Source organism: Erythrolamprus reginae, chromosome 1, assembly GCF_031021105.1.
Source record: "Erythrolamprus reginae isolate rEryReg1 chromosome 1, rEryReg1.hap1, whole genome shotgun sequence".
Lineage (NCBI taxonomy): Eukaryota > Metazoa > Chordata > Lepidosauria > Squamata > Dipsadidae > Erythrolamprus > Erythrolamprus reginae.
Window position 1 is genome coordinate 401,976,627 of NC_091950.1, and position 27,946 is coordinate 402,004,572.

At 39.9% G+C, this 27,946-nt stretch overlaps 1 protein-coding gene across 1 annotated transcript; it reads right to left on the minus strand.

The window, feature by feature from the left end:
- On the minus strand, positions 1 to 27,946 carry YWHAG (tyrosine 3-monooxygenase/tryptophan 5-monooxygenase activation protein gamma). Its single transcript, XM_070735163.1, has 2 exons — positions 27,437 to 27,946; positions 1 to 3,397 (listed from the first exon to the last, which is right to left on the minus strand). Exons 1-2 carry the CDS (start codon positions 27,521 to 27,523, stop codon positions 2,741 to 2,743), a joined length of 744 nt encoding a protein of 247 aa, XP_070591264.1. The 5' UTR covers positions 27,524 to 27,946; the 3' UTR covers positions 1 to 2,740.

Sequence of the window (27,946 nt, forward strand, 5' to 3'; positions counted from 1 at the left end):
TGGAGTAGCATGGACATCAGATCTGTAAGTTTATTTGCTCAATGTACGACGGCTACATAATGACTCACATTCATGATATTCCATCACTGAGGAAAACTGCTAAGAATGGTCCGTGTGTGAAATAATTCCTTACAGAAACACGGAGTTGGAAAAATAATCACTGATTAGACCTTAAAAAGAGTTCACTGCATAACATGACAGAAAAGCACAAACAAAGGCTCATTCAAAGAACATAGTCATTTTTCTCCTACACTGTAATAGTTATAATTTTCACCATGACGAACACCAGACATTAAGATTAAGCTAACACTGGTGTTTTCTTTGCTTTCCTTTTTTTTAAAAAAAAAATCATATATAATTGCATGTCACTATAGCAACATCCATAACAGATCAGTTTTGTTACGATCACTATTTGGTAGAGCAAACTTTACCCCCCGAAAAAGGAAAAATAAAATAAATTAAAAAATTTTAAAAAAATGTTGAAGACTATTGTCATAGGAATACATAACATCTACAGTATAAGTTAATAAATTTCAAGCTACTTTATAGAAATACAACACCAGCATGCACAATATTGTATCAATAGAATAATGGAGCAGTTATTCATTTCACTGGAGAAACAGTTATCATAGGCAAGTGCATTTCTTTAACAAAAAAATTGAAAGAAACCATTCAAGCTGCTCGCATCCCCCAACCCCCTGCCCCCCACTCCATATTTAGCCCTCTTGTGCGATCTTTTTTCCCCTGCATAAAGTTTTCCTAAAGCAGCCAGAGCTAGAAGCTGGAAAAAAAAAATCAAGAAAGGTTTTGTACTTCCAGTAAATCACTTCCAAATCAAAGCCAGGGATACGCACTGCTCACACATGACTGCAAATTAAAGAGAAGCCTTAAAATGTTCTTCCAGTCCACGATATTTCTTAAGAGGTTTCACTCAGTCACTCAAGTTGCAAGCCTCTCCTCCTTATTGGAGCCAACGGGATGCAAAAACAGCCTACTGGCATGGCATTTTTACTCAAGTGGCCCTGAAGGGAAAACTCACTGAATGTATGTTACCACACTGCAACGAAGTACAATTTAGGTTTGGTTATTAAAAGAAATGTATCTGCACTGGATGCCCTGATGCCGATTTGCCAGCTTTTTGCAGTATCAATCCATCTTAAACTTTTACTTTCTTTGGAATTGCAGACCGTCAAAAAGACTCTCACCCTACTGTTCAGATGCATTGCAGCAAATTAAACAGAAAAAAAGTCTATAGACCACCATGAGAAACAAGATATTCCTTTTCCACAAAGGGAAATAAATCTATTTGTACAATGGGAGTCATTAGAGCCCTGTTTCCTTCTAAGGTGCTTTTGACTAACTAAAGCTATATTTAAAATAAAAACTCTGTAATTTATGAAGGAAAAAAACAATGATTTTCCAATCACTTTGATTTATTTCCAAAAATGGATGCCAAAATTCCTGATCAACTGTAGTTTTCCCCCACTCCCAGCATGTTAAGTATCACAAATGAACAGAATTTTCTGTACATGTTTTAAATAGGCCAAGATTTCTTAAATCTTGTTCTTTGTGGATGCTTCTACCCTGATAGATTCACTTATAATCACAGGCTTGAAATACAGAAAGGCCCTGCCTTCAATATGGGCAACAAAGGAAAGGTCAGAGGTGTGGGAAAAAGAGGCAGGAGAATCTTTTAATTATACTGGAGGAAACGTAAGATTATGAGCAAATTGGCAGCAGGATCCCTGAGGATGGACTATATTCCTCTTCCTTTGAGAAAGAAGAAACGGCCTTGGGAAATTGCAGACACTGAATGAGAAAAATACAGGTCTGATTAGCTTTAAGAACTTCTCTTCTCCAATTTAAGTTCTGAATCCTTTGATGGGAATACCTGTATATAGCCGTTTGCCAAGCATCTATTGAGATATGGCAAAGGAATCAAAACAAGATGGGTCATTTTCATGTAGTATTCAGACATCTGGAAAACTGATTCTCAGATGCAAGCTATAGAAGAACATTAAGCCATTAAGAAGCAAATTTAAACTCAAAAAAGTTTAGTGTAAAATATGGCTGTTGTGTAGAAATACTGTGAACTGTAAATATGTTAATACTGCAGGCTATCTTCAGCATCTAAACTCCAATGCTTATGATCTTAGAAACCTTGGGATCTTTTTTTAAAATTATGCCATAATAAATGGGAACTCAAATCTACCAGAACTGGAGGTGGACAATAGAGAGACAAGACAAAAAACTTGATTTTTAACATAGCGTGACATTTCACCGAGAAGAGAATGACTGGGAAACCTTACTGGAACCACAGAACAGCTTCTCAAACAAAGAAACAAAACAAAAACAAAAAATCAAACCAAGGGGGAAAAAAGAGAGAGGGCCATTCCATTCAACTTAGTCATCATTAACTTCATGTATGCCTAGCAATTAAGATAACTTAAAGACAGCTCCCCTTGAATTAATAATCAACTGAACAGTCCATATGCCATTGTGAGGCTGCTATTCTACTCCATACCACCACAGCCAGCCTGATTTTTCCACTAGTGGTGTTTTGGCAAAAGTGTCACAGAGGCAATCAAAGACAGGTTGCGGGGAGCCTCCCTGGAAGATCACACCTCCTTTTTCCCCTCCCCCACCCCTGACCCCCTCCCCCCCACTTTTCACTTGTGGGAAAAAAAATAAAGACTGCAGTAGTAGCATCGGCGTGCGGCTGCCAGTCCATCCAAAGGTTCTAGTTGTTGCCTTCGCCACCGTCGTCATCTTGCTGGTCGCTTGTCCAGAGCGTTAGGTTATCACGGAGCAGCTGCATGATGAGCGTTGAGTCCTTGTAGGAATCCTCGTTGAGGGTGTCCAGCTCAGCAATGGCATCATCAAAAGCCGTCTTGGCCAGGTGGCATGCCTGTTCAGGGGCATTCTGGATCTCATAGTAGAAAACAGAGTAGTTAAGGGCCAGGCCAAGTCGGATGGGATGAGTCGGCTGCATGTGTTCCTTGCTAATCTCATGAGCTTCATTGTATGCCTTCTCAGAGGATTCCACCACCGTTGCTCTCTTCTCCCCTGTGGCCACCTCGGCAAGATAGCGATAATAGTCCCCTTTCATCTTCAAGTAGAAGACTTTGCTCTCATACTGGGTCTCGCTGCAGTTCTTGATCAGGTAGTTGTCTAGGAGACTGAGTACATCCTGGCACACAGCTTCCAATTCCTTCTCAATCTTCTCACGATAAGCCCGCACCATCTCAATTTTCTTCTCATTGCCATCAGCAGAGGTCTTCTGCTCAATGCTACTAATTACTCGCCAAGAGGAGCGTCGGGCCCCAACTACATTCTTGTAAGCTACAGACAAGAGGTTTCTTTCTTCATTAGAGAGCGGCTCATTTAGCTCTGTCACCTGTAGGAGACAAAGGATGACAAAATATTTGTAATTAATGGCTTTGCTTTTTCACTCGAAACTATGCCACTTACATTGAATTCAGTGAAACCTTTCTCACCAACCCACTACAGTAGAAGTCAGAGGACTCTTTCCTTAAATACATCATCATAACAATTTCACATCATTACTGACTTAAAATAATGTCGTGCAAAAATTGAGCAGTTTGAGTGTTTTGAAGATTAAAACGTATGGTCCAGACCGAAGAAAAGTTACTAGCAGTAATTAAAATTAATACAGTTAGTCGCAGACTTACAACCAGTCTATTCAAAGTTCTTCCTTGGGGTGGTGGGTGGGTGGGTGTATTAATGTCCCAAATTCAAAGTTACAATGCCCTCCCCCACCATTATTACGTTTGATGAACCTTTAATAAAAACCTGACATTTACTTCCATTGGGCAGTTTGAGAGTTATGAAGATTAGAAAGTATGGTCCAGACCAGCTGAAGGTTGACTCAGCCTTCCATGGTGGGTAAAATGAAGACCCAGATTGTTGGGGGCAATATACTGATTCTGTAAACCACTTAGAGGGGACTGTAAGGCACTGTGAAATGATATCTAAGTCTAAGTACTATTGCCAGAGCAAACCATTGGTTGGCTAAATTACTACAGCAGTTAACAACCAAAAACATTTGTTTAACAACAGCCACAAAAACCATCATGAAATTATGGTAAGTCAGGCATGCCACCAACACACTATTATCATTATACGTTACAACTGTGATAGGCAGGCTCCATTACAGTGGTATTTGGAGACTACTTCTACTAGGAACATCACCACTACATGTAAATTTTCTTTTACAAATTTTTGACTAGCAATATAAAGACAGAGGTAATTTCAAAATTATATTAGGTTATAAAGATTTGATGAACACTATTTTAAAAGGGGGTTCTTTAGAAACAAAACTAAAATAGAGCTGTAGAAGTCAAGCCGACAGTAGTTTGAATTGAAAGTCAGAGTGATCATGAAAAAAGTACATAGGAAGCAAGTCAGGCAGCAGGGTTGAAAATAATATGCTAATGAGACACAAATGTGCTATACAGATAAGACAAATTGAGAAATTTGAAACTCAGAATGCCATTGAGGTCCTTAGTACTGATTTTCATGTTACTTTTCATGGTCTACCAGACTTCCTAAAAAAAGAATCTGATCCTAGAAGTCAAAATCTTCTTGTATGCTCTAATGACATTTTTATCCTAAATTTAGCATGACCACTATGCTTAATTTTGGCAAGCAAGTACCCAAAGTTAGTAGTTTGCAATCCTAAGCAATGGTGTCACAATTACCACAAAAATGCCTGTATCTTGCCAATACAGGAACTCAGCATCTACCAAAGCCAACCAAGTGGGAATATCTGTGTTTGGCACACTGGCAATAATAAAAAAATAAACCTTGGGTTATACCTCTTACAGAAATACACCAAACTAAGAGAAGAAGCTATCTATTCAAATAAAACTATTATTTTCTAATACATTAAACACTTTCAGATAACTAACAGTAGAAGTATTTAATCATCAACATCAATTAACTTGGCACCAGAATTTCAAAGTTGTATATCCTTTTTCTAGTGAAGGACAGACTCAAAAAAGCAAGTGTGTAGCAGCCTCCAGCAATTAATGACAGTAAGGCAAATGGGTACATATTTAAGAATGCCATTTTGCCACCTACAGAGCATTTTTCTATTTTAGGCCACAGAATATTTATTTTTTAAAATTTTGTTTTATAAAATATGTTAAAAAGCTATTTAAAGTTTGCCAAGCTTATTTTAGCGACATTTAATCATTCTTTAAAAGATGACACTGTATCTTAACAATTTTCCTGAAGTTTGGCATCTATTGAGAAATAAACCTGCCATCTAAAAGTTTACAAACCTGGAAAGGGGTTTACACTTCAGATGGACAGCGTTGTAGAAAATAGCAAGTAATTCTTCTAATTTATGACAGCTCCATAAACTCCTTATATTTCACAATAATACAAAAGACCAAAGCAGGCCCAAACCATCTCCTAGCACAAAGCACTCCTGAGGCAGCTGCCGCAGTTATACAGCTATATTGTATTTAGTACAAATGATAAGTTTACACACAGACAAGATCTGTTCCTTTGTTTAAAAAAGAAATAACTAGTATCCCAATTAGTGTCATTTATCTGCAGAATGTTAGAAATTTAGGTAAAACAGGAATGAAGCGCTAATGATTAAGTTTGTGCAAAGTTCTGTGATGAAAAATGTATGACTTTTATAAACTCTATATAACTTTTATAAACTCTTATAATCCTATGTAACTTTGCTCTAGACCAGCCTTTACCCAGAACGCTCCAAATGGTTTGAACTGTATCAGCCTTGGTTAATATGATCAATAGGTACCCCAAATACCATTTATTTAAGATTTTAAACCAATTATTATAGATACAGGTACCTCTATCTATTATAGGTATAGGTACCTCTACTTAAGAACTTTTCTAGATAAGAACCGGGTGTTCAAGATTTTTTTGCCTCTTCTTAAGAACCATTTTCTACTTAAGAACCTGAGCCCAGAAAAAATTCCCAGGATATTTGAGAGTGGCACGAAGGCCCAGCTAGATTCCTGCCATTCCCCATTTAATCCCAGCCATCTCGGGCTTTTCTGGGCTGCCAGAGAAGCCTTTCGGTGGTGCTTAAGGAGGCTTTGGCAGTCCAGAGTGAACAAAGCATTTTCCTTTCTCTGTGCGCTTGGAGGGAATAAAACTCTGCCTGCGCCCAGAGAAAAGAAAAGCTCCTTTTGCTCTGGGCAGCGACTGCCATCCTCCTCTTCTTCTTCCTCCTCCTCCTCCCACCCAAATTCTGAGCTTTTATTTCTTTCCTAATGGGTTTGCACGCATTATTTGCTTTTACATTGATTCCTATGGGGAAAATTGCTTCTACTTACAAACTTTTCTACTTAAGAAACCTGGTCACGGAACGAATTAAGTTCTTAAGTAGAGGTACCACTGTACTAGTATTCTATTTGTAAAAAAAACAAAACCTGCAAGTGACACCACATTAAATTTATCCAACTACAGTGATCCCCCGCTCGTTGCGAGGGTTCCGTTCCAGGACCCCCCGCAACGAGCGGGTTTTCGCGAAGTAGCGCTGCGGAAGTAAAAACACCATCTGCGCATGTGCAGATGGTGTTTTTAACTTCCGCAGCGCTAGCGAGGAGCCGAAGATTGGGGGCGGGGCGGCTGTTTTAAAACGTCGCCGCCGACATGGGGGGCTTCCTAGCAGCCCCCCAAACCCGGGTTGGGGGTCCGGGGGGGTGCTGGCAAGCCCCCCATGCCGGCTTGTCCGCACTCGCTCTCGCCGCTTTGGAGCTGAGTCCTGAAGCGAATTCGCTTCAGGACTCAGCTCGAAAGCGGCGAGAGCTAGCGCCAGCGAACGGCTTGTCCGCGCTCGCTCTCGCCGCTTTCGAGCTGAGTCCTGAAGCGAATTCGCTTCAGGACTCAGCTCCAAAGCGGCGAGAGCTAGCGCCAGCGAACGGCTTGTCCGCGCTCGCTCTCGCCGCTTTCGAGCTGAGTCCTGAAGCGAATTCGCTTCAGGACTCAGCTCCAAAGCGGCGAGAATGAACGGTGTGGGCGGGCGAAGGGCGGGCGGCAGCGAGGAGTTTGCGTGGGCGGTGGGGAAACTCCTTGCTGATGCCCGCTGCTCGCCCTCCCACCAGCAAGAGGGGGAAGACCCAGGGAAGCCACCCAGCAGCTGATCTGCCGGGCGCCATCTACGCATGCGTGCCCATAGAAAAAAGGGCACACATGCGTAGATGGTGTTTTGACTTCCGGGTTGAAAAATCGCAAATTACCCTGTTCGCAATGGTCGGGGACGCAATAACCAGGGGATCACTGTACTGCTATTAAGTGCTAGAAATTACTAAATGTACAACTTAACATACAACTTGCACATTTATTGGCAGGTAAAGCTGATTCCCAGAATATTTATTGCCTTAACATTTTAATGATATACCTGAAGGTATTGCAGTGGAGGGGTTGCCACCAAAGTATAGCTGTTATAATAAAACAACCCAGCTTTGAAGCTGAATTGATTTTCTCAATGTAATCAAATGTTACACATCAGTTTCACAAGCCGGAGTCAAGGAGCAAAAGGGGCTGTACATTTCTGTATTTCTCTTTTTTAAAACTGTACAAGTCTAACCCAAATGAAAATTCATCCCTGGAAACAGGTTAGAACAGACATAACTTTATTTATGTAGGTATATGTGTCAATTAACCCTGCTGTTCTGTTCGGGTCGTATGTGACCCGAAGCCAAGTTTGAGTCCCTGTAAAAAATTTTCCCTGCATATCTGAAACTTGAAATTTCATGACTATTCATCATTTCAGGGGTTCTCTCTATGAGAATTTTTTTTGGGGGGTGGGGGGCTTAGTTTTTGCTGGGCAAAAAAAGTTACAAATCTTCTGTTCCCGGGTCACCCTGACCCGGACCGAAAACTCTTCATTTGCAGTGCTTATGTTTGGTCTTTTTGAAAGCTTTTTTCACTTGGAAAGTAGTCTGAACATTTCTGCACACAATGATATGAAAATTGAAATGAAAAAAGTAAATCTTATTGGTTTATTTTGCTGATATAATGCACGCCCCCCCATTTTTGTGAAAGTTTTTTCAATTTATGGATAGTTTTGCTTGCAAAATGCATTCTATTTTACTGAAGTTGGTGTGGGATTGGTAGCTTGAACATTTCTGAATATAAGAAAAATATAAAGGAACTGAAAAAAATGATTCTTACTGGTTTTTTAACATCAGAAATAAGGCCTTCCCTCCCCCCTCAGCTGCTTGCAACCATTTTCACTTTTTATTTTTTTATGCTCCAAATCCGAAATATTCTTTAAAATCTTAGGCATTCATTTACTCAATTTAACAATGCTGATCATCAAAAAAATATTTGTGGGGGTGGGGGAAATTTTTTTTTTCTGGGCAAAAAAAAAGTCACGTTTAGTCTGTTCGGGTCATATAGACCCGGACCAAAATGATTTTTTTTAGGTACTTGAATTTGGTCTTTTTGAAAACTTTTTTAACTGGAAAACTAGTTTGAACATTTATGAACATAATGATATGAAAATTGAACTGGAAAAATTGAGACTTATATTTTTATTTTGATCAAAAAGCCCCTCCCCCCATCCTTTTTGAATTTCGTGTCAATTTCTATTTTTTAAGGCTACAAATCCCTAAGGAATTTTCCCCCAAAAGGTTTGATATACTAAATTGAACATTTCTGAATATAAGAAAAATATAAATGAACTGAAAAAAATGGTTCTTCTTGGTTTATTTTTGCCACAAAAGGGCCACACACACCCCGGCCTTGCTATGTGCCATTATTGTCACTGTTTATACATATTTGTCTAGAAATATTTGGAATATCCTTTTGAAAATCAACCACATTGTAGCCAGAGAACTAATTTTATCAAACAAATCCATTTTACTAAAAAAAAGTATGTAAGTTTGAAATTAACAGCATAATTTTTATATAAATTGAAATAATTGAACACGGGGGGAGGCATACATTTATGTGCAAAATAAACCAATATGCATCAATTTTTCCAGTTCAATTTTCATATCATTATGTTCAGAAATGTTCAAGCTACCAATCCCACACCAACTTTAGTAAAATAGAATGTATTTTGCTAGCAAAACTATCCATAAAGTGAAGACTATTTTAAAAAAAGGGGGGGGGGGCGTGCATTTCATCAACAAAATAAACCAATATGCATCAATTTTTCCAGTTCAATTTTCATATCATTATGTTCAGAAATGTTCAAGCTACCAATCCCACACCAACTTTAGTAAAATAGAATGTATTTTGCAGGCATAATTATCAATAAATCTAAAGAAAATTCACAAAAACGGGGGGGGAGGCATATTTATGTGCAAAATAAACCAATAAGGATTAATTTCTTCAGTTCAATTTTCATATCATTGTGTGCAGAAATGTTCAGACTACTTTCCAAGTGAAAAAAGTATTCAAATTGACCAAACTTAAGCACTGCAAATGAAGAGTTTTCGGTCCGGGTCAGGGTGACCCGGGAACAGAAGATTTGTTACTTTTCTTAAACAGAACAGGAGTGTTAAACTAACTTGACATAAATATAGCTTTAATACAAAAAGATAAGAAATTTTTAGATGTGCATTGTTTTCTGCTTTTCGTATGCTTTTTCATCACCAATATTGTGTTTATAATTCATATCATATTATATACTCAGGAAGGCTAGTACTGAAAAGAATAAGATATGTATCTTGGTAAATATTTGTAGATGGGAAGACATTCGGCACAACCCTATTCTTTATGTTACTGCTCTCTGCAGTGGCCAGTTTTCCTCATAATATATATATATTGCTGTTGCTATGGACTAAAATCCTAATCATAAGCAAAAGGCTTCTGAGCCCACTATTCTGCTAAGAGTATTGCATAGTAACAGAACACCAAGGATACTCATGACATCTTGTTTTTTTACATAGCAACAAACTTTACTTCATCAGTTACTTTAGAAAGTGCTCTTCAGAGCCATCAAAGACCACTTGATTTCAAAGCATTATCTTCAGCAAGTAGATAATTTAGACTACAGATAGTATTAAATTCTAATTTGCATGTCTCATTTATCAAGGTTCTCTTTGAGCAAAATGAACAGGCTTTGTATGCACATGTAACTACATATCTATAACTTTAATTGTTCGGCACTAAGAGGAACAATTGATTTGTATTTACCAAAGAATTTTATAGTACTTAACAATTCATATTTCATTTCATTTTATTCTAAACTAGAACTGTGATTTGTTTTCAACTGAGTTTTTCCCACTGGGCTGCAAATGTTTAATTTTGTGGGGGGGGGGGTTCAAGAAAAAAAGCCTAAACCTTAACTGTTCCATTCCTAAGCTACTGTTAATAATTTCATGTGTTTCAGCTACAAATAAAATGCAGAAATTGTTTATATTGCCATTCTGCAATTTCACAAATAATTACAAAATAAGCCAAACATCTCTTGTATTTTGTCTGTGCTAGGAGAAAGAGTGGTAGATGAATCCAAATTAATGCACATTTATATTAAAATTATTAAGACATATGGCTGCTGTGTAGTATGTGAAGTACAGCTGATACAAGAATGTGTATTTGACTCCTTTCAGGTGAGAAACTTTATAAAGGCTGGCTTGCTTCTTAATACAAGTTTTCAATCTTCAGAACTGCTATTGCTATTAATTAGCATGACTAGGGCAAATAAATTGTTCAAACGTAGGAAATTTCATTCCAAAATACAATTCATATAAATGAATGATGTACGTATATACAAATCACTGATAAAATTATTTAAATTCCGTTCTCTGCCCTAGTCTTCGGAGAGGGGCGGCATACAATTCTAATAAATTATTAAATTATTATTATTATTATTTAAATTAATAGCAAAATGGCTTAGACCAGGGGTGTCAGATTTGGCCTGAGGGGAGGTCTAAATCTGGCCCCCAGGGCTGGCCTGGAAATATCAAAGGACTGGCCCACAGAGCCTCTGCCCACAAAAACAGTCGGTGTGTGCCCCTCTCCTTCCCATCCGGTTTTCGGCCTCCCCGGCCACCTGTAGCACTCTGCTGGCCACTAGTCGCATGGAAGCTTCAGGAGGAGAACTACAATCTTGATCTGGCCCTTGAAGAAATCCAGTTTGATACCCCTGGCTTAGACTGTTAATAGATTTAAAGTTACAATTCTGGTATGGTTATTTCATGTATTTTATAATTCCAATTTTAATCTAAAATTTGTCTTCACAGGTTAACACATATAATCTGGGTGATGCATTTGAAGAGATGTTCCATTTTCAAAATCAAATTATTCTCCTTATTGACTAAGTACTGCACGATTGTTCTTTACGTACCACTCTCAGCACTTAATGATACCACATCTACATTATTTTCATGATTACATAAGTTGTATTTTATAAATCTGTTATGAACAAGCCAAAGTCTGATATATATGGTCATAATTGAGACCTGCAAATAAGGTCCAAGTGATGATGGTTGCAATGTGGGTCATATGACCTGACCTAATTTTATAACCTTTGTGGCAGTCATAATTCAAACACCACAGCCATAAGGCAAACTCATTGAGTTTGCCATAAAGTATTTTTCTGCCAAAAATGCCTTAAATCATTGTCACGTGACAAGCCAGATGCCAAGCATTCAAAAATGCATTCATGTTTGAAAATGTTGTAACTTTAAAAAATGGGATCATAACTTCAACTAGTCGCTAAGTCACCAGTTAAGACCTACGTGTAATAATGTAAGATTTGTATTGAACACAAATCAGTATTATACAAGAAAGTAATCCTTGAGCTTTGGAAGCATTTCCAGAACAAATATATGGATCATAAAGTATATTACTTACCTATATCCAATTTATATTTATATCTAAATGCTCCTGGTTTGCTCGTGCTTGTCAGTCGTCGGAGAGCCGGTCGCAAAGGGAGCAAAAAGTTCTGTCCACCTGCCCAAACGCCATCATTTGGGTTCTTTTACCCTCTGTGCATGTGCAGTGTTGGATAAAAAGCCCCAAATGGTGGCATCTGGGCGGAGCCTCGTGCTCCCTTTGTAACTGGTTCTCCGATGACTGACACGAACGAACCAGGAGAATTTCACTCCTGTTTAATGTAACTATAAACCTTTCTTCCCAAGTTTGCAATACAGTATAAAGATAAAGATAGTTACAGACTCAGTTTTATTAGTTAATGAATAGCATCATCTAAATTTCAAAACTGCAATATTAAAACATCTTTGGCAACACAATGATGCACTTGCACCTATCAGAGGAGAGAGGCAGAACTTAAAAGTTTTTCTCTCCGATCAGAACATATCTTATTCTCATCCAAAGCACCTTTTAAGATCAGTCATCCTTTTAATGGAACTTTTAAGGATCAGTAATTTCACTATAAATGATGTTGCTAAGCTTTTTTCCTTGAATGGCATTAGTCAGATAAATGTGACCTTATCAAGCAACAATCCCCAAATAAATTATTTTCATACTATCTTATCATAGCACATCCAGCCTTCCCAAACCTGTTGATCCCTAAATGTGTTGGATCAATTATCATAATTCCTGTTCACAGGAACATGTACTTCAACTCTATTTGATTGACAACTTTATACAATATAAATACTAATAAATAACTTTGAAATTCTATAACAACTGGCTGATAGGGAGGTATATAAAATGAGACAGAAGGAGGCGAAACAGATAATATATGCTGCTAAAGCCTCAAAAGAGGAAGAAATTGCCAAATCTGTAAAGAAGGGGGATAAAACCTTCTTCAGATATATTAATGATAAGAAGAAGAAAAACTGCGGCATCACGAAGCTTAGTACCGGGAATAATACATGCATTAATGGGAATAAGGAGATCGCTGACCATTTCAATAGCTACTTCTGTTCAGTTTTCTCAAAAGACGCCTTACAAAATAATACTATAGAGGGATATAGCATTGCTTCCAGCTGTACGGATTCAGCTCCAGTGATCTTAGAAGCCGATGTCTTAGAAGAACTTGAACGATTAAAGATAAATAAGGCAATGGGTCCAGATGGCATCCACCCCAGAGTTCTTAAAGAACTCAGATCTGTCATTGCTACCCCCCTGACTGATTTGTTTAACCAATCCTTGTTAACAGGAGAAGTTCCTGAGGATTGGAGAATGGCCAGTGTTGTGCCTATTCACAAGAAGGGCAGTAGAGAAGAAGCTGGTAACTACAGGCCAGTTAGCTTGACATCAGTTGTAGTTAAAATGATGGAGACTCTACTCAAAAAGAGGATAAATCAGCACCTAAAAAACAATAACTTATTAGACCCAAATCAGCATGGCTTTACTGAAGGCAAATCATGTCAGACTAATCTCATTGATTTCTTTGACTATGTCACAAAGGTGTTGGATGAAGGTGGTGCCGTGGATATTGCCTACCTGGACTTCAGCAAAGCCTTTGATACGGTTCCACATAAAGAGCTGATAGATAAATTAGTGAAGATTGGACTTAATCCCTGGATAGTTCAATGGATTTGCAGCTGGCTGAAGCGTAGACATCAGAGAGTTATTGTTAATGGCGAGTATTCTGAGCAGAGTCAGGTTACAAGCGGTGTGCCACAAGGATCTGTTCTGGGTCCTATTCTTTTTAATATATTTGTGAGTGACATAGGGGAAGGTTTGGTAGGGAAGGTTTGCCTATTTGCCGATGACTCTAAAGTGTGCAATAGGGTTGATATTCCTGGAGGCGTCTGTAATATGGTAAATGATTTAGCTTTACTAGATAAATGGTCTAAGCAATGGAAACTGCAGTTTAATGTTTCCAAATGTAAAATAATGCACTTGGGGAAAAGGAATCCTCAATCTGAGTATTGTATTGGCAGTTCAGTGTTGGCAAATACTTCAAAAGAAAAGGATTTAGGGGTAGTGATTTCTGACAGTCTCAAAATGGGTGAACAGTGCAGTCAGGCGGTAGGGAAAGCAAATAGGATGCTTGGCTGCATAGCTAGAGGTATAACAAGCAGGAAGAGGGAGATTATGATCCCACTATATAGAATGATGGTGAGACCACATTTGGAATACTGTGTTCAGTTCTGGAGACCTCACCTACAAAAAGATATTGACAAAATTGAACGGGTCCAAAGACGGGCTACAAGAATGGTGGAAGGTCTTAAGCATAAAACGTATCAGGAAAGACTTAATGAACTCAATCTGTATAGTCTGGAGGACAGAAGGAAAAGGGGGGACATGATCGAAACATTTAAATATATTAAAGGGTTAAATAAGGTCCAGGAGGGAAGTGTTTTTAATAGGAAAGTGAACACAAGAACAAGGGGACACAATCTGAAGTTAGTTGGGGGAAAGATCAAAAGCAACATGAGAAAATATTATTTTACTGAAAGAGTAGTAGATCCTTGGAACAAACTTCCAGCAGATGTGGTAGATAAATCCACAGTAACTGAATTTAAACATGCCTGGGATAAACATATATCCATCCTAAGATAAAATACAGAAAATAGTATAAGGGCAGACTAGATGGACCATGAGGTCTTTTTCTGCCGTCAGACTTCTATGTTTCTATGTTTCTATGAAGAACAGCTGATTTGAGATACTTCAATGGCCCAGCAGTTTCCTCTCAATAATTGTCATCTTACAACAGACCACAACTCTTCTAATCCTGCAGTACCTACTCTGACAACAGGAGATCTACACTGAAATCTCTCTTCCCTCTTTCAGGTTTTAGTGAAAAAAAATGCTGACCTGAAACTTCCTTCCTGCAGGAAAATATCTCCCCTGATCTGTGGTTTCTGCCTTGGTCTCACTATCACCAAATTCAGAAGATTCTATTGCCACAGAATACAAAGCCAACTGTCTTTTCTATCTGGGTTACTGGCCCTTGAGAAAAAATGTCTCCATTTCAATATGTTAAAATATACAGGTACTACCCTACTTATGACCACAACTAAGCCCAAAATTTCTGTTATTAAGTGGGACATTTGTTAAGTGAGTTTTGCCCCAATTTACAACCTTTCTTGTCACATTGGTTAGATGAATCACTGCAGCTGATAAATTAGTAATCTGGTTGTTAAGCTTGTTTTAGGCTACAAAAAAGAGCTTATGACCTTTGAAAACAGCAATAGCCATAAGTATGAACCAGTTGCCAAATATCTGGATTTTGAACATATGATCAAAATGGGAATGCTGCAATGATCATAACTTTGAAAAACAATCCTAAATTACCTTTTTAGTGCTGTGGTAACTTTGGTCACTAAATGAATGGTGATAAATCAAGGATTATTTGTGTTACACAAAATATTGAAAGCCAACAAAAGTAATTAATCAGAATAGTTAAACATTGCTGAGAATAGCAACATTTTAAAAAAAAATCTATGCCATTTACAAAGGACTCTCCAACAGTTTCTGACCAACCCACTACCATGTTTCCCCATAAATAAAACCCTGTCTTTTCCCCCCCCCAACCCTGAAATAAGTGCTTGGCCTTATTGCTGTGCACTAAGAAGCCCAATTATCAGGGAATGTCTTATTTTGGAGAAAACAGGATAGATTTCATAGGAGGGCTGGCTTCTCTAGAGCTTTTCTATGAACAGAGCCATCTTGCAAGAGCCAGGAGATATTATCATTAAATAGGCGTTGATTGCTTACCTGAACGCCTCTTCTTGTACGATGAGCGGGTACAGCAATCACGTGGGTTGCTCGCTGTCCAATCCGTCAAGGACCGAGCCTAGTCTTTAAAAAGCCTGCTGGATCCGCACCTTACCCAGAATTCGCGAATCCGTAGACTTAGCCTCAATGTGGTGGCTCAATAGTGTTCAACTCTCATGATAGGAAAGGATACAGGTTAAAGGAATAACCATAGTTAGAAAGGAAAAAAACAGGGAGGGAAGTGACTGCTGTACCTGCTCATCGTACGAGAAGAGGCGTTCAAGTAAGTAATCAACGCCTATTCTCCATACTGAGAGAGCAGGTCCAGCAGTCACGTGGGACATACCCAATAGATGAGTCTCTAGGGAGGGATTAGTTCGCTATCGTGAGAGATAACGGATTGGAGGACTCTTCTGCCGAAAGCAGCATCCGCTGAAGCGTAAGAGTCAATTTTGTAATGCCTTATGAAAGAGTGTGGAGAGGCCCAAGTGGCTGCTTTGCAGGCTTCCTCCAATGGAGCTTGAGTTGCCCATGCGGCAGATGTGGCTGCACTTCTTGTGGAGTGTGCCGTGATACTTTTAGGTATGCTGAGGGAAGCTGACTCATAGGCCTTTGAGATAGTTCCTTGGATCCAACGACCTATTACGGTTGAGGATACCTTGGATCCCAGGGATCTGGGATGATAGGCCATGAATAGGGCTTCAGACCTTCGAATGGATCTCGTCCGTTGGATATAGAGTCTCAGCGCTTTGGTTAGATCTAAGGTCTGCCATCTGACCACAAGATGATGGTTCTGGTTGGAACAAAATGAAGGCAACACAATGTCCTGGGATCTGTGGAACATGGAACTGACCTTGGGTAGAAAGGTGGGGTCCAGGCGCAGGACTACTTTGTCCTAATGGAACTGGCATGGATCCTGCCGAATGGGAAGGGCTGCCAATTCTGAGATGTGTCGGGCAGATGTTATCGCCACCAGGAATGCTACCTTGTAAGATAGGTACCCCAAGGATGCTGATCTTAGGGGTTCGCATGGTGCCTGAGTGAGGGAGTGGAGAATCCGCAGTAAGTCCCAGGACGGGTATCTGTGAACCTTGGAAGGCCTGATACTTGAATTTCCGGAAAGGAGTAGAGTGGTTGTCTGCGAGGCCCTGCTAGGACTGAAGATAAAGCAGCCAGATGACGTCGGATGGTGCTGGATGAGAGGCCTTGATGGAACCCCTTCATGAGAAAGGCTACAATCTTGTGAATGGGAATGCACAGGGGGGATAGATCCCCCTGTGAGCACCATTGGTGAAACCTGGACCAGGTATGGTCGTAAATCCTGTTGGTGGAAACTCTTCTGGCTTTTAAGATTATTTCTATAGTGTCCGGGTTGTCGCCTCGCAGATCTAAGTCGCGCTGGATAATAGCCAAGCGGTGAGGTGGAACCACTCCGGATCTGGATGGTGAGAGGCACCCTGCTGCAACATATCCTCCGAAACGGGGAGTCGCCAGGGGTCCTGGATGGATAGACGTTGTAGATCCGTGAACCAGGGCCGGAGTGGCCAATAAGGGGCTATCAGAATCTCCTGGGCCTTCTCGAGGATGATCTTGTGGATCACATCTGGGAGAATTGGAATTGGAGGGAAGGCGTAAAGCAGCCCTCAAGGCCAAGGGATTCTGAGTGCATTTGTCTCCTCCGCTCCTGGGGATAGGAACCTGGAGTAGAATCGAGGGAGTTGAGCATTGGACGCGGTCGCAAATAGGTCTAGCGACGGGTGACCGAATCTGAGGCAGGTTTGCTGAAACAGAGCCGGATGAAGGCTCCACTGTCCTGGATCCAAAGTCGACCGGGAAAGCCAATCCGCCTGCACACTGAGAACTCCCGATATGTGGTCGGCCCCTAATGACTGTAGGTGCCCCCTTGTCTGCAAATATAACTCTTTGTCATAATGTCCGTGAAAATCAGGATGTGTTGATTGAGGATGTGTGGTTTGACTTGTTTGAAGGCCAACGACACTGCTCTCAATTCCAGCCAGTTGATAGGTCTGGAAGCCTCCTCCGCTGACCACGTGCCTTGGGCTATCAAGCCCTAAGCATGGGCTCCCCAGCCCGTTAAGCTGGCATCCATGGTAATGGTAAATTGATCTGGACACCTGAAGGGGGATCCCTTGTCCAGAGCGAGGGAGGTCCACCACGTAAGGGATCTGAAGACTGTGGTTGGAATGGTGATGAGGCATGCCGAGTTGCTGTTCCCCGATCTCTGGAACGGTAACAGAAGCCATTGGAGATCCCTGGCATGAAGACGGGCCCATGGGATAATGCCAATGCAGGACACCATCTTTCCCAGTAGGGAAGACAGGGTAACGATGGTAGTCCTTCTCTGAGATCTTATCTGGGAAATGAGCTCTCCGGGAGAGATCTGAATTTATGATAGCCCCCAGATGTTGAATGGAAGTAGACGGAACTCTTGCTTTAAATAGAAGAGATTTGAAGAGTTGGAATGGAAAGATCGCAGCCGGGGCTGGAATCTTAATTTGAGATTCCTCATCTTCTGACAGACGCTGAAACGGGTCATCATTGTCCTCTACGTCCACATCCTCGTTCTCATCCTGGGAAGGATCCGAATCCTCATTAATTGGAACTCTGTAGGATGAGAGGGAAATCACGGGCCGGGGGGGCGCGTGGAAGGGGACTAGAGTGAGAAGGCACATTGATAGCCGAGAGCTTGTCATCAATGGCTTTAGACAAAGCAGAAAACACAGATTGAAACTCTGGAGGCAGATTAGTAATGAGTGCATTTGTCTCCTCCGCTCTCCTCTGCAGGTAAAGATGGAGATTCCCTGAAGGCCTGGGATGGGTCTGGCTCGGAGGGATCTTCCATAATGTCTGGCTCCTCTGGACCTAAGCCCCATAAGTTAGGTTGGGGCCTATTTAGGTTTGGCTCATCCAGACAGAGCACAGGGACCCCAGAGGAAGGCAGTTTAGAAGCCTCTGGGGGGTCAGGGCTAATGTGCACTTGGGCCTGCACCTTTAAACGTTTAGCTGATTTTTCAAGGCTAGGTCCCTTCTCTTCTCAGCCCTGGTGGGTCTAGCCATTGTAGGGGCTCCCGAGGAAGAGGAGGAAGAGGCCTGGGGGATATTATCAATTTCATAACCAGTAGGCCTAACCCCTCTGGGACCTCTAGATGTGCCACTCTTGGGAAACGAAGTCATGACCTGAACAAATTACAGGGACAAGACTTGAGCCAAAATCTGATGGGAGAAGCTTCTAGGGCAACATTCCCAAGAGGAAGGGGTCCCTGCTCCTAGGCCCAGGAGCGTCTGCAACTCACAGTCAATCTGGTCAGTACCAGAGTTCCTGCCAGGGAGTGCAGAAGGGCAGGCCTCGCTAACCTTAATCAAAAAGTAAACCAAGGCACACTGGTTTGGAGGCCTAGCCAGGGAGAAAAGGCCTGAGGGACTCAAACTTACTCCAGGGCCAAGCGGTGGACTTACTGGTGCCAGACGGGATGCACGTGGGCGATCCGCAAGGGCCGACGATTACTGGGCACTGAGGGCCTTCGCGCCAAAATAAACCGCTCCGAGATTTTAAAAACGGAGGGGAGTCTAAAGTCCAGGGGACAATCAAGGGAAGCTTGCTAACAGTCCCACACCGCAGGAGGAAAAAGAGCCCTTTTTTTCCTTTTTAAATCAATCCTTAGCTTGCCGGTAAACCTCCTGGCTGAGTAGATTTACTAGTAAATACAATCCGGCAGCAGCGCGAGCAGGGTGTTTGCAAAAAAAACTGCAGGAGCCGCACCGCGGCTTCTCCCTCGGCGCTGAGCCCAGTAAAGCCGATGCGCAACCAAGGCAATCTCTAAAGTAAAAGGCAATAATGAATTTTACTTCTCTGATAGAAAAAGGATGAAGGGAAGGTGTTTTGGGAGAGGAACGAGCCACCACATGTCCTGCTTGATCACAGGACTGAGCGAATTCTGGGGAAGGGGCGGGTCCAGCAGGCTTTTTAAAGACTAGGCTTGGTCCTCGACGGATTGGACAGCGAGCAACCCACATGACTGCTGGACCCGCTCTCTCAGTACGGAGAATTTGTTTATATCTTGCAATGCAGCCCAAACACTAGCATAGATGATGAATACTGAAATGAACATTCTAATCTGAATTATTTGCATGGGAACATTTGGTGGAAAATGCATCTTTAGCAAGCACTGAAAAAGATGTGCTGTGATAGAAAAGAGGTAAAGACGAAATGCAACAACATATTCGGTTCAAGTCATATGCAGTACTGTTGCTATGGAGATGAATAGGGAATATTCCCAACCAAGGTTCTCACACTGAGTGACCTAAAATATTTGCAACTGATGAATATTCGCCCAGTAATTGACTAGATGAGAGCAAATCTGAACTTTAATTGAAAAATAATCAGTATCTCCAAAACTAGGCAAATTTCACATATCTGCACTTAATTCAATATTACTGCAGCTGCCTCAGTCAGCTGTTCAAAAAGATTGTCATTACCTAAACTGACATGGCCAAATTTGAAGAAACATCACTTCCAGAATACAAGCCAATTCTGAAAGCCATTTGTTTTGATAGCAGCTTGAATAGAATAGAATAGAATAGTACAGAACAGAACACTTTATTGGCCAAGCGTGATTGGAAAGACAAGGAATTTGTCTTTGGTGCATATGCTCTCAGTACATATGTTCTCAATTATTTATATGACTATGCATCTTGCCTTTCGTAAACTCCTTAAAACCCACCTCTGTCGTCAAGTGTGAGGGAACTGAGACATCTCCCCCTGCCCATGTAGTTTTTGTGCATGGTATGACTGTATGTATGTTTTTATATATTGGGGTTCCTTGCTTTTTTAGACTTTTTAAATGTACTATTGTTATTTTAGATTCTAACTGTTAGATTTGTCATTATATATTGTTTTTATCACTGTTGTGAGCCGCCCCAAGTCTACAGAGAGGGGCGGCATACAAATCTAATAAATAATAATAATAATAATCAGTAAACAATTAATGGAATTTCTTATTCATTAAAAAAAAACATATGAAACCATATATCATTTTCATGGTAATGAAATATCTCATTACCAATCACATGAGCATAGATTTCTGTTTGACAATATCACTAAGTCTCACCAATTTTTATTTTGGGAACTGATAAAACTGCCTTGTTGCAATACATAAGGAAAGCGCAAAATGTCCATTGCATGTAACAGTGGGATTTGGTGACATATGCTTACACTGAAACAGGTATGTTTTAGTTTACATATGGAATGAAACTGAACATTTTATTAGAGATACTGTACAAAATTCAGTTTTTACAAGTATAAGTGGAGGAGGAAGTCAAAATGGAAAAAAGCCAAGGCTGAGAGGTTTTCCAAGTGATGATGGTATGTGCAACAGCAGCAGTAAATTAGATGAGCAGCTGAACAGACCTAAGAACAGAAATCTTCAAACTTGGCAACTTTAATACTTGTAGACACCAACTCCCAGAATTCTCCAGCCATCATAGCTGGCTGGAGAATTCTGGGAACTAAAGTCCACAAGTCTTAAAGTTGTCAAGTTTAGGGACCCCTGTCTAAGAAAATTAGTGTGGAAGGCCAGAAAAACAGACTTTGATGGCAAGTAATTGGCAGGGAATGGAGAAGAGATGAGCCAACTCACATTAGCTTTGCTACTTATTCCATAATTCAGGGATATTATTTTAATTGCAGCCTAAAACAAACAAATTGCTATTTTTCTGTTTTATTTCTGCTAATCCAAATGCTTGAGTACAACGTCTAGAAAGCAATGATTTGTTCAGATTTTGTAACAAGATATGGTTTCCATTTTGTTCACATCCCCACAGCACATTATTTATCATAAGGTGGAAAAATTACACTCTTATATTGCTGCAGTCTCATCAGGAAAAAAGGAAAAGATGTAAACTGAAAGAAATATTTCCTTCCACTAAAAAAATCCCTAAACCATACAGGTTCTAGGGAATGTGTAAAGCTTATACGCTGACATTTCTCACTTTCTGGCAATCATATAAAAAGTATGTACAAGCCAACTTATTGATTTTAGAATCCTTAGTTAACATACTATCAGAGGACTTTTCTTCTTCCTCTTGAAATTTTTAAAGGATGACAAAATAGTAAAAAAAAATAATGCCTTAAGATCTAAACATAAGCAAAAGCTGAGTTTCCCTAACTTCACATGTTGTCTGAAATGTGGATGGCCTATTATCTTAAAACTGAAATATCGCAATCTACACACCTGCAACACAGGTCCAAAAAACCCACCCCAATCTGATCTTATTTATCATTGACTACCATAAACAGGATTCTCTACACCAAGTGCCAGCAATACATTATATACTATTATATAGCCACAGCATCATATTGGCTGAAAATGCCAATTTCAACCGATCTTGTACAGTGTAATTTAAAGCTATTTCTCCCACCAAATAGTTCAAAAAATATAAGACAGTCTTATTTTCAGGAGGGAATAAACAGTATGTTATTAATCTTTACAAACAAGGAAACAATTAGAAAATTAAGGTTTTAATCCTATATACTTATCTGAAATTGGAAGGGTTCTAGCTCAATAAAGGTTAGTTCTGAGAAAAATACATAATACTGTATTATACCTTGATTAAGAACTGTTTACGGCAACTAATACTAATTAACGGTTTAATGGCATGCAGCACACATAATTATTCTAAGAAAATACTAAAATGCATGAGTATCACACATTAAAAAGCAGAATAACCCACACATTGTGTTTAATTCCTTAGATCCAAACTCTCTCAGCTGTGCCCTTGCTTAGCTTGTAAAGAGTGCTCAATAATTAATCTAATGCCATTTTTAAAGCCATATAAAAATCCATTTGATTTTGCAATGTACATTTTCATCAGAGTTTACATCTTTCTTCTAACATTATCTATTGTGCATTAACTCAGTAATAGACAATCTGGGAGGTAAATCTCAAAGTCCATCACTATTTGCTTTTTTTTCATATGGAGACATTATCTGGCCAAGTAGACAGCCAAAGAGCCACCTACATACACACTATCTGATGGATTTGGGGGCAGGTAAAAATAATGGAAGAACAACATTATCTTTTGTTCCAGCTATCTTCAAATACTTTTACAGCTGACTACCTCCACGTCCTTTAATTAAATTTAAGCGTTTTCAAGTCAGAAATTATCATTATGACAATATCTAAATACTAATCAAACAGTTGCAGCTTACCATTTACTATGTGCTGTTTCCCGAGTTAACAGAAACACTGTAGTTGCAAAGGGCAGATTTCTAATCTATCTTTGTACAGTGATAGCCTTTTCAGTAAATAGTACATTAAAGGTCACCTGTAATATCACACTGTGCCCTAATGCTATTATTAAGTTTTGGACCCTTAGATACAGAGAAACATTCAAAAATGTTTACAAGTTACTTCTCATTCTAAAAAGAAACAGAAAATTATTTCTTAGCAGCATTTCCATAAATGTTGAAGAAAATCATGTAATGCCTTGTTAAACACATATTGGGTGATTTAAGTTTTGTTAACTAAGAACATTCAATGCTGATTTAAGATACATTATTTTCAAGTTCCAGAAGGCCCAATAATAAATAGATGCTAAAAATAAAATCATACTATTTAACTTACCATGTCCTTCTATATGAAATCTGAATTAATTCAAAATAATAAAGATGAAGTTTATAAATCAGGAGTCCAAAAGTATTGCATTAAAAAAATCCAGGCACTATTCAGCTCCTATGAATTGAGAATTGGCAAGCATTTTTATCTTCAATCAGGTTGTTAGAGGATTTTATCTTTGTAATAAATAATAGTTACTGATGTAGACATCCTACAATAAACTGTTGAATGACAGCTGTGAAGTTGATCCACGTGTTCCATGTTGGAGGATCCATTTCAGAGATGCTGTCAACACATCCTGTTGGACTTTTACCTGCATGGAGTCTCCTAATTTCAGCAAGTTATTTTAACAAATGACTTTCAAAGTTCATCCCCCAGTGAAGATGCAGCAAGGCTCTGTAGGATAATGTGCTCTTATGTGCATTCTAAATACAGAACAATCAGAAAAGGAATATTGATGCACAACATGTAAGAGTTTTAAGGTTTCACACCACAGCAGTAATATTTAACCTTAAAATTAGAGGCAATATACCTCTGAATGTCACATGCTTTGAAAGAGAATGCATTATTGTCTTCATATCCTGCTTAGTCCAGCTATCCTTCATGAGAACTGAAATGCTAGTCATTGATCTGATGCAGCAGACTTTTTACACTTAACAGTTTAATGATTTTTAATGATGTCTCCATTGCCAAGATTTTCTTTTGTCAGTGTTCAATGTACTCTACTACAGGTATCTAAGTTCATTAGGTTAAGAGATAAACCACAAGTCACATTTAGGATGCAGTCTAGAACATTGTATCTGACTGTAGAATATCAGTTAAATTGTAGATTTTATTTCTGCATTATCTGAAACAAAATGCTATATATGCAGTCAGTCACCACCTGGGTGCACTGCAGCCTCTATTGTTATGTGACATCACTGCCTTACAATGGGAAATCAGTGAGAGGTCATAAGTCTTGCACACAGCTGGGATAGGATGATGTGAGATATGGCTATTAGGTCTGTAATGTCATTTCTGAGTGTAATAGCTCAACTCTTTTGTCTTAGCCTTAATAGAGGGCAACAAGCGGACACTGTCAAAGATTTAGATGCTAACTGTTGAAGAAATTCTGTAACAGTGGGATGCTACAAAATTATATTTTCATTATTTTAAGCAGAGTAGACTTCCCACAAAATTGTTAATACTTAAGGAAATCACAGGAAACACAAAAGAAATTAATTAAAATAAAGCTATTGGAGAAATCATCAAGTCAGAAAATATAATGCATATGGTGCAAAACCCAGGACTGAAGACTCACATTCAGCTGCTATAAGTGAGATTACTTTGAATGCACGTATTGGCATCAAACCACATTGCAGAAATGGTCTGCCCAAAATTAACAGAAAATCACTATGCTACATATGGATCTCCACCTCATTTATATTGCTAGCTGAATCTTCCTCTGTTCTCAAAAAAGCTGTGGCAGTTCTATTTCTTTGACAAACACAAGGTTAGGGCAAAATGGTGCAATAAGATAAAGAGCAGCATCCTAGGCATACTGCGACAATTCTAGTCTAGATCAGTATTCGCTATTCATCAGCGAGAGGCCATGCTGGCTTCTCTTAAAGGCTCAGACCTGACTAACAAGGCAAATATAAAGAACAGTTCTCTCCTTTAAAACAACCCCTCCCTCCCTCCCTCTCTCCACCCAGTCTAGCCTCTCTGCAATATGACAAATGCCGAATCTTCTGGAATGACTTGATACTGCCTCCCACGATTGCTTTGTTTGCAAGATCAGATAAAAATTCTTTTTTATTTATTGGATTGTAAAAAAAATGAAATAAACCCCTCCACTTTATAGCATTTAAGAGCTCTGTTCCACAATGACCTATTAACTGTACTAAAATTAATCAATTTTAAGATTAATTCTAAACAAACCTTCAAATAAACACTTCTGAAGACAGCCTACATAAATATGAAGGTTATTCCACAAAAGAAAATTAACACTCTCATCAGAAGCTTAAGAAAAGGATGCACTATAATGGATTAAAAAATACCCCGAGAAAAAAATTAAGAACTAATCGGTGTACAAAAATAATTTTCAATTGGCAATTCTCCCTTTATTATCCAAATTCCCTACCCCCAAAGAGTGCTGGATAGAAAACTGGGGTATTTAAAGGTTTACAGTAAAAAAAAAAAGAGTATTCTTTTACTGATCAAAATCATAATCTTAGCTCACTGTCTATCATGAAGCAGATTAAGGGATGAGTTGGTTGCCAATTGTGGGTGGGGCTGATTGTGGGAGTTAGGGGGTGGGTATACTAGCTGAATTATTGGGAAAGACTACTAGGGAGTGGCACCGCCCAAGCACTAGAGGGGGGGAGCAAAAAGGGGGGAAAGCCAGAACATCCATGCCACTAGGTTTGCCCTCTCCAAGAGAACATAGGATTACTCATATTTCTGCAATATGGTGATACAAAGGGAGGGGCAAGCAATAGTATAGCTCATTCTCAAAGTACTGAAACATAAGTAGCATAAAATCCTCCCCTCCACCTCTTCCCCCCCCCCAATGCAGAAAAGAGACTACTTTAACTAGGCCCAATGATGAGGCAAAAACAGAATACTGTAATTTTATCAGTCCACCCAGGAACAAGCAAAAATGGTAGAGGAAGGTGATTACAACTAATATTATAATGTAACTCAGTTACATTAAACAGAAAAGATTCGCTGCAAATGCTGCCTGTGACACACCAACAACTTTATGGAACAAAGAAAAAAAATCTTAATTTCGGTTCAGAACAAATTGCCTGTTTAGAGGAACCAAATACTATTTAATTATTTCAAAGAGGGTCACATCTCTTTGAACTTCCAAAGATTACATTGCATAATATGATGACAGTAAAGGCTCCATTTTTTTTCTTAAAAGGAAAGAATCTTTCTTCAGCATGGAGGAGACAATACTTGGGAGAGGTATTCCCTCTGGAAGGGAAAAAAAATCCTTCCTTTGACATGAAATACTGTAATGGGAAATTTCAGTCCAAGACACAGCAAGAGCACAGTAGTACGCTCTTTTTCCAGCAAAGAAAGGAACATGGTTCTCTCTCTTCTCACTCTTAAGCAGGGTGGGGCATTTGCGCTGGAAGTTTGTAAGAAATAAGATTCTCATCCTCGCCGGCATCAGTAATGCGCTATTTCAAGTACTTTTATATAAAGACACACAAAGCAGGCATATACAGGAGGAAAGTCAGGTTGCATGCCACAAGACATTTAGATGCAGCGGGGATGTTAATAATGAGATCTGACCCAAGGTGGAATAATCTCCTTTAGACACGTGCAGGAAGAAAGGAGCTCTTTTTTCTCTCCAGGCATGGCAGAGTCATGGAAGAGAAGAAAGCACTCTTTGCCCCCTTTGAATCCATTTCCATTATTTAAAAGTGAGATAAGAAATTACAGCTACCTCAGCCCCAAAGTATTTTATGTATGGGACAAGAATGTGTATGTGTACACACACAAAGACTGCATGGAAAGTTGAGTGTAAAGAAACCTTAAATATTGTATCCCTGTCATTCATTTCTCCAAATAGCTGCCAATCTCCCCCCCCCCAACCTCCGCCCTCCCAAAGAAAAACGATGATTCATCATGAGAAAGACATTTTTTTAACAGCTTCAAAGTAAAACACGTTGAAAAATTCAGAGTGAAGGAAGAGCGGATTGTACTAACACCGTTTTGAGGAATCGTTTTATCCCCTATTCCTTTTGGTGGAGTAGACATGTGATAAAATACAAGGCTTTTCGCGTCAATCCCTCCCTTTTCCTTTCGTTTGGATACAGTGTATTTTTCCCCATCAAAAAATAAATTAAAAACTACCCAAGTTATTAATGGGACCAAGGAAGAGCAGAATAAGGGTTACTTTATTTCTGCATATTGTAATTATTTCCCCCTCTTTGACGTTTATTTCATCAGAGCGTCAGCCTAATTTCCTTCACATAAATGAAAGGGAGCAAAGGAAAACCTATTGCCACTTTTCAATATTTATTTCTCATGTATGGCGGGAAAGAAAAGTGGAAATTATTTTCCCTCATACTTCAACAAAAAAAAAAAATCTCCAGACAAAAGCCCCTCCCCCCCAAAGGATAACTCTGCTTCAGAAATAGGCGGCGGGAGGGCCCTTTTATTTGCCGCTACGGCGGGAAACGGGAGGGCAGAGAAGGGCGACTTACGTTCTTCATGGCAGCCGCCATGTCGTCGTATCTCTCGGCTTGCTCTGCCAGCCGGGCTTTCTGCACCAGCTGCTCGCGGTCAACCATCTTTACGGTTGGGTTTTGGTTTTTTTCAGAGGCTGGGAGGTTTTGCTTCTTTAAACGTTTTTGTTCTGCTCCCGACCGAAGCTAGAGAGAGACAGTCTAAAGAGGAGAGAGAGAGAAACACAGAAACAAAAAACCAAAAAAAAAAAAGCCAGAAAGCAGGCGATTGGATGGTTTGGTTGGTCGGCCGGCCGGCCGAAGCGGGGTCGCGTGCGAGGCAAGGCGGTTCAACGGCTTTGCTTCCCAAGAGCGCGAGACTACTCGCCTCTTTCCCCCTTCACGCTCGCGCCGCTACTGCTCTTTACGGCAGCGGCGGACGGAGAGGGAGGCAGCTGCAGTAGCAGTGGTGGCTGCACCCAGGAGATATACGCATGCGCTTCTTTGCCTCGCGGGGATCCTCTCGCCCCGCCAAGGCCCTCCTCCTGT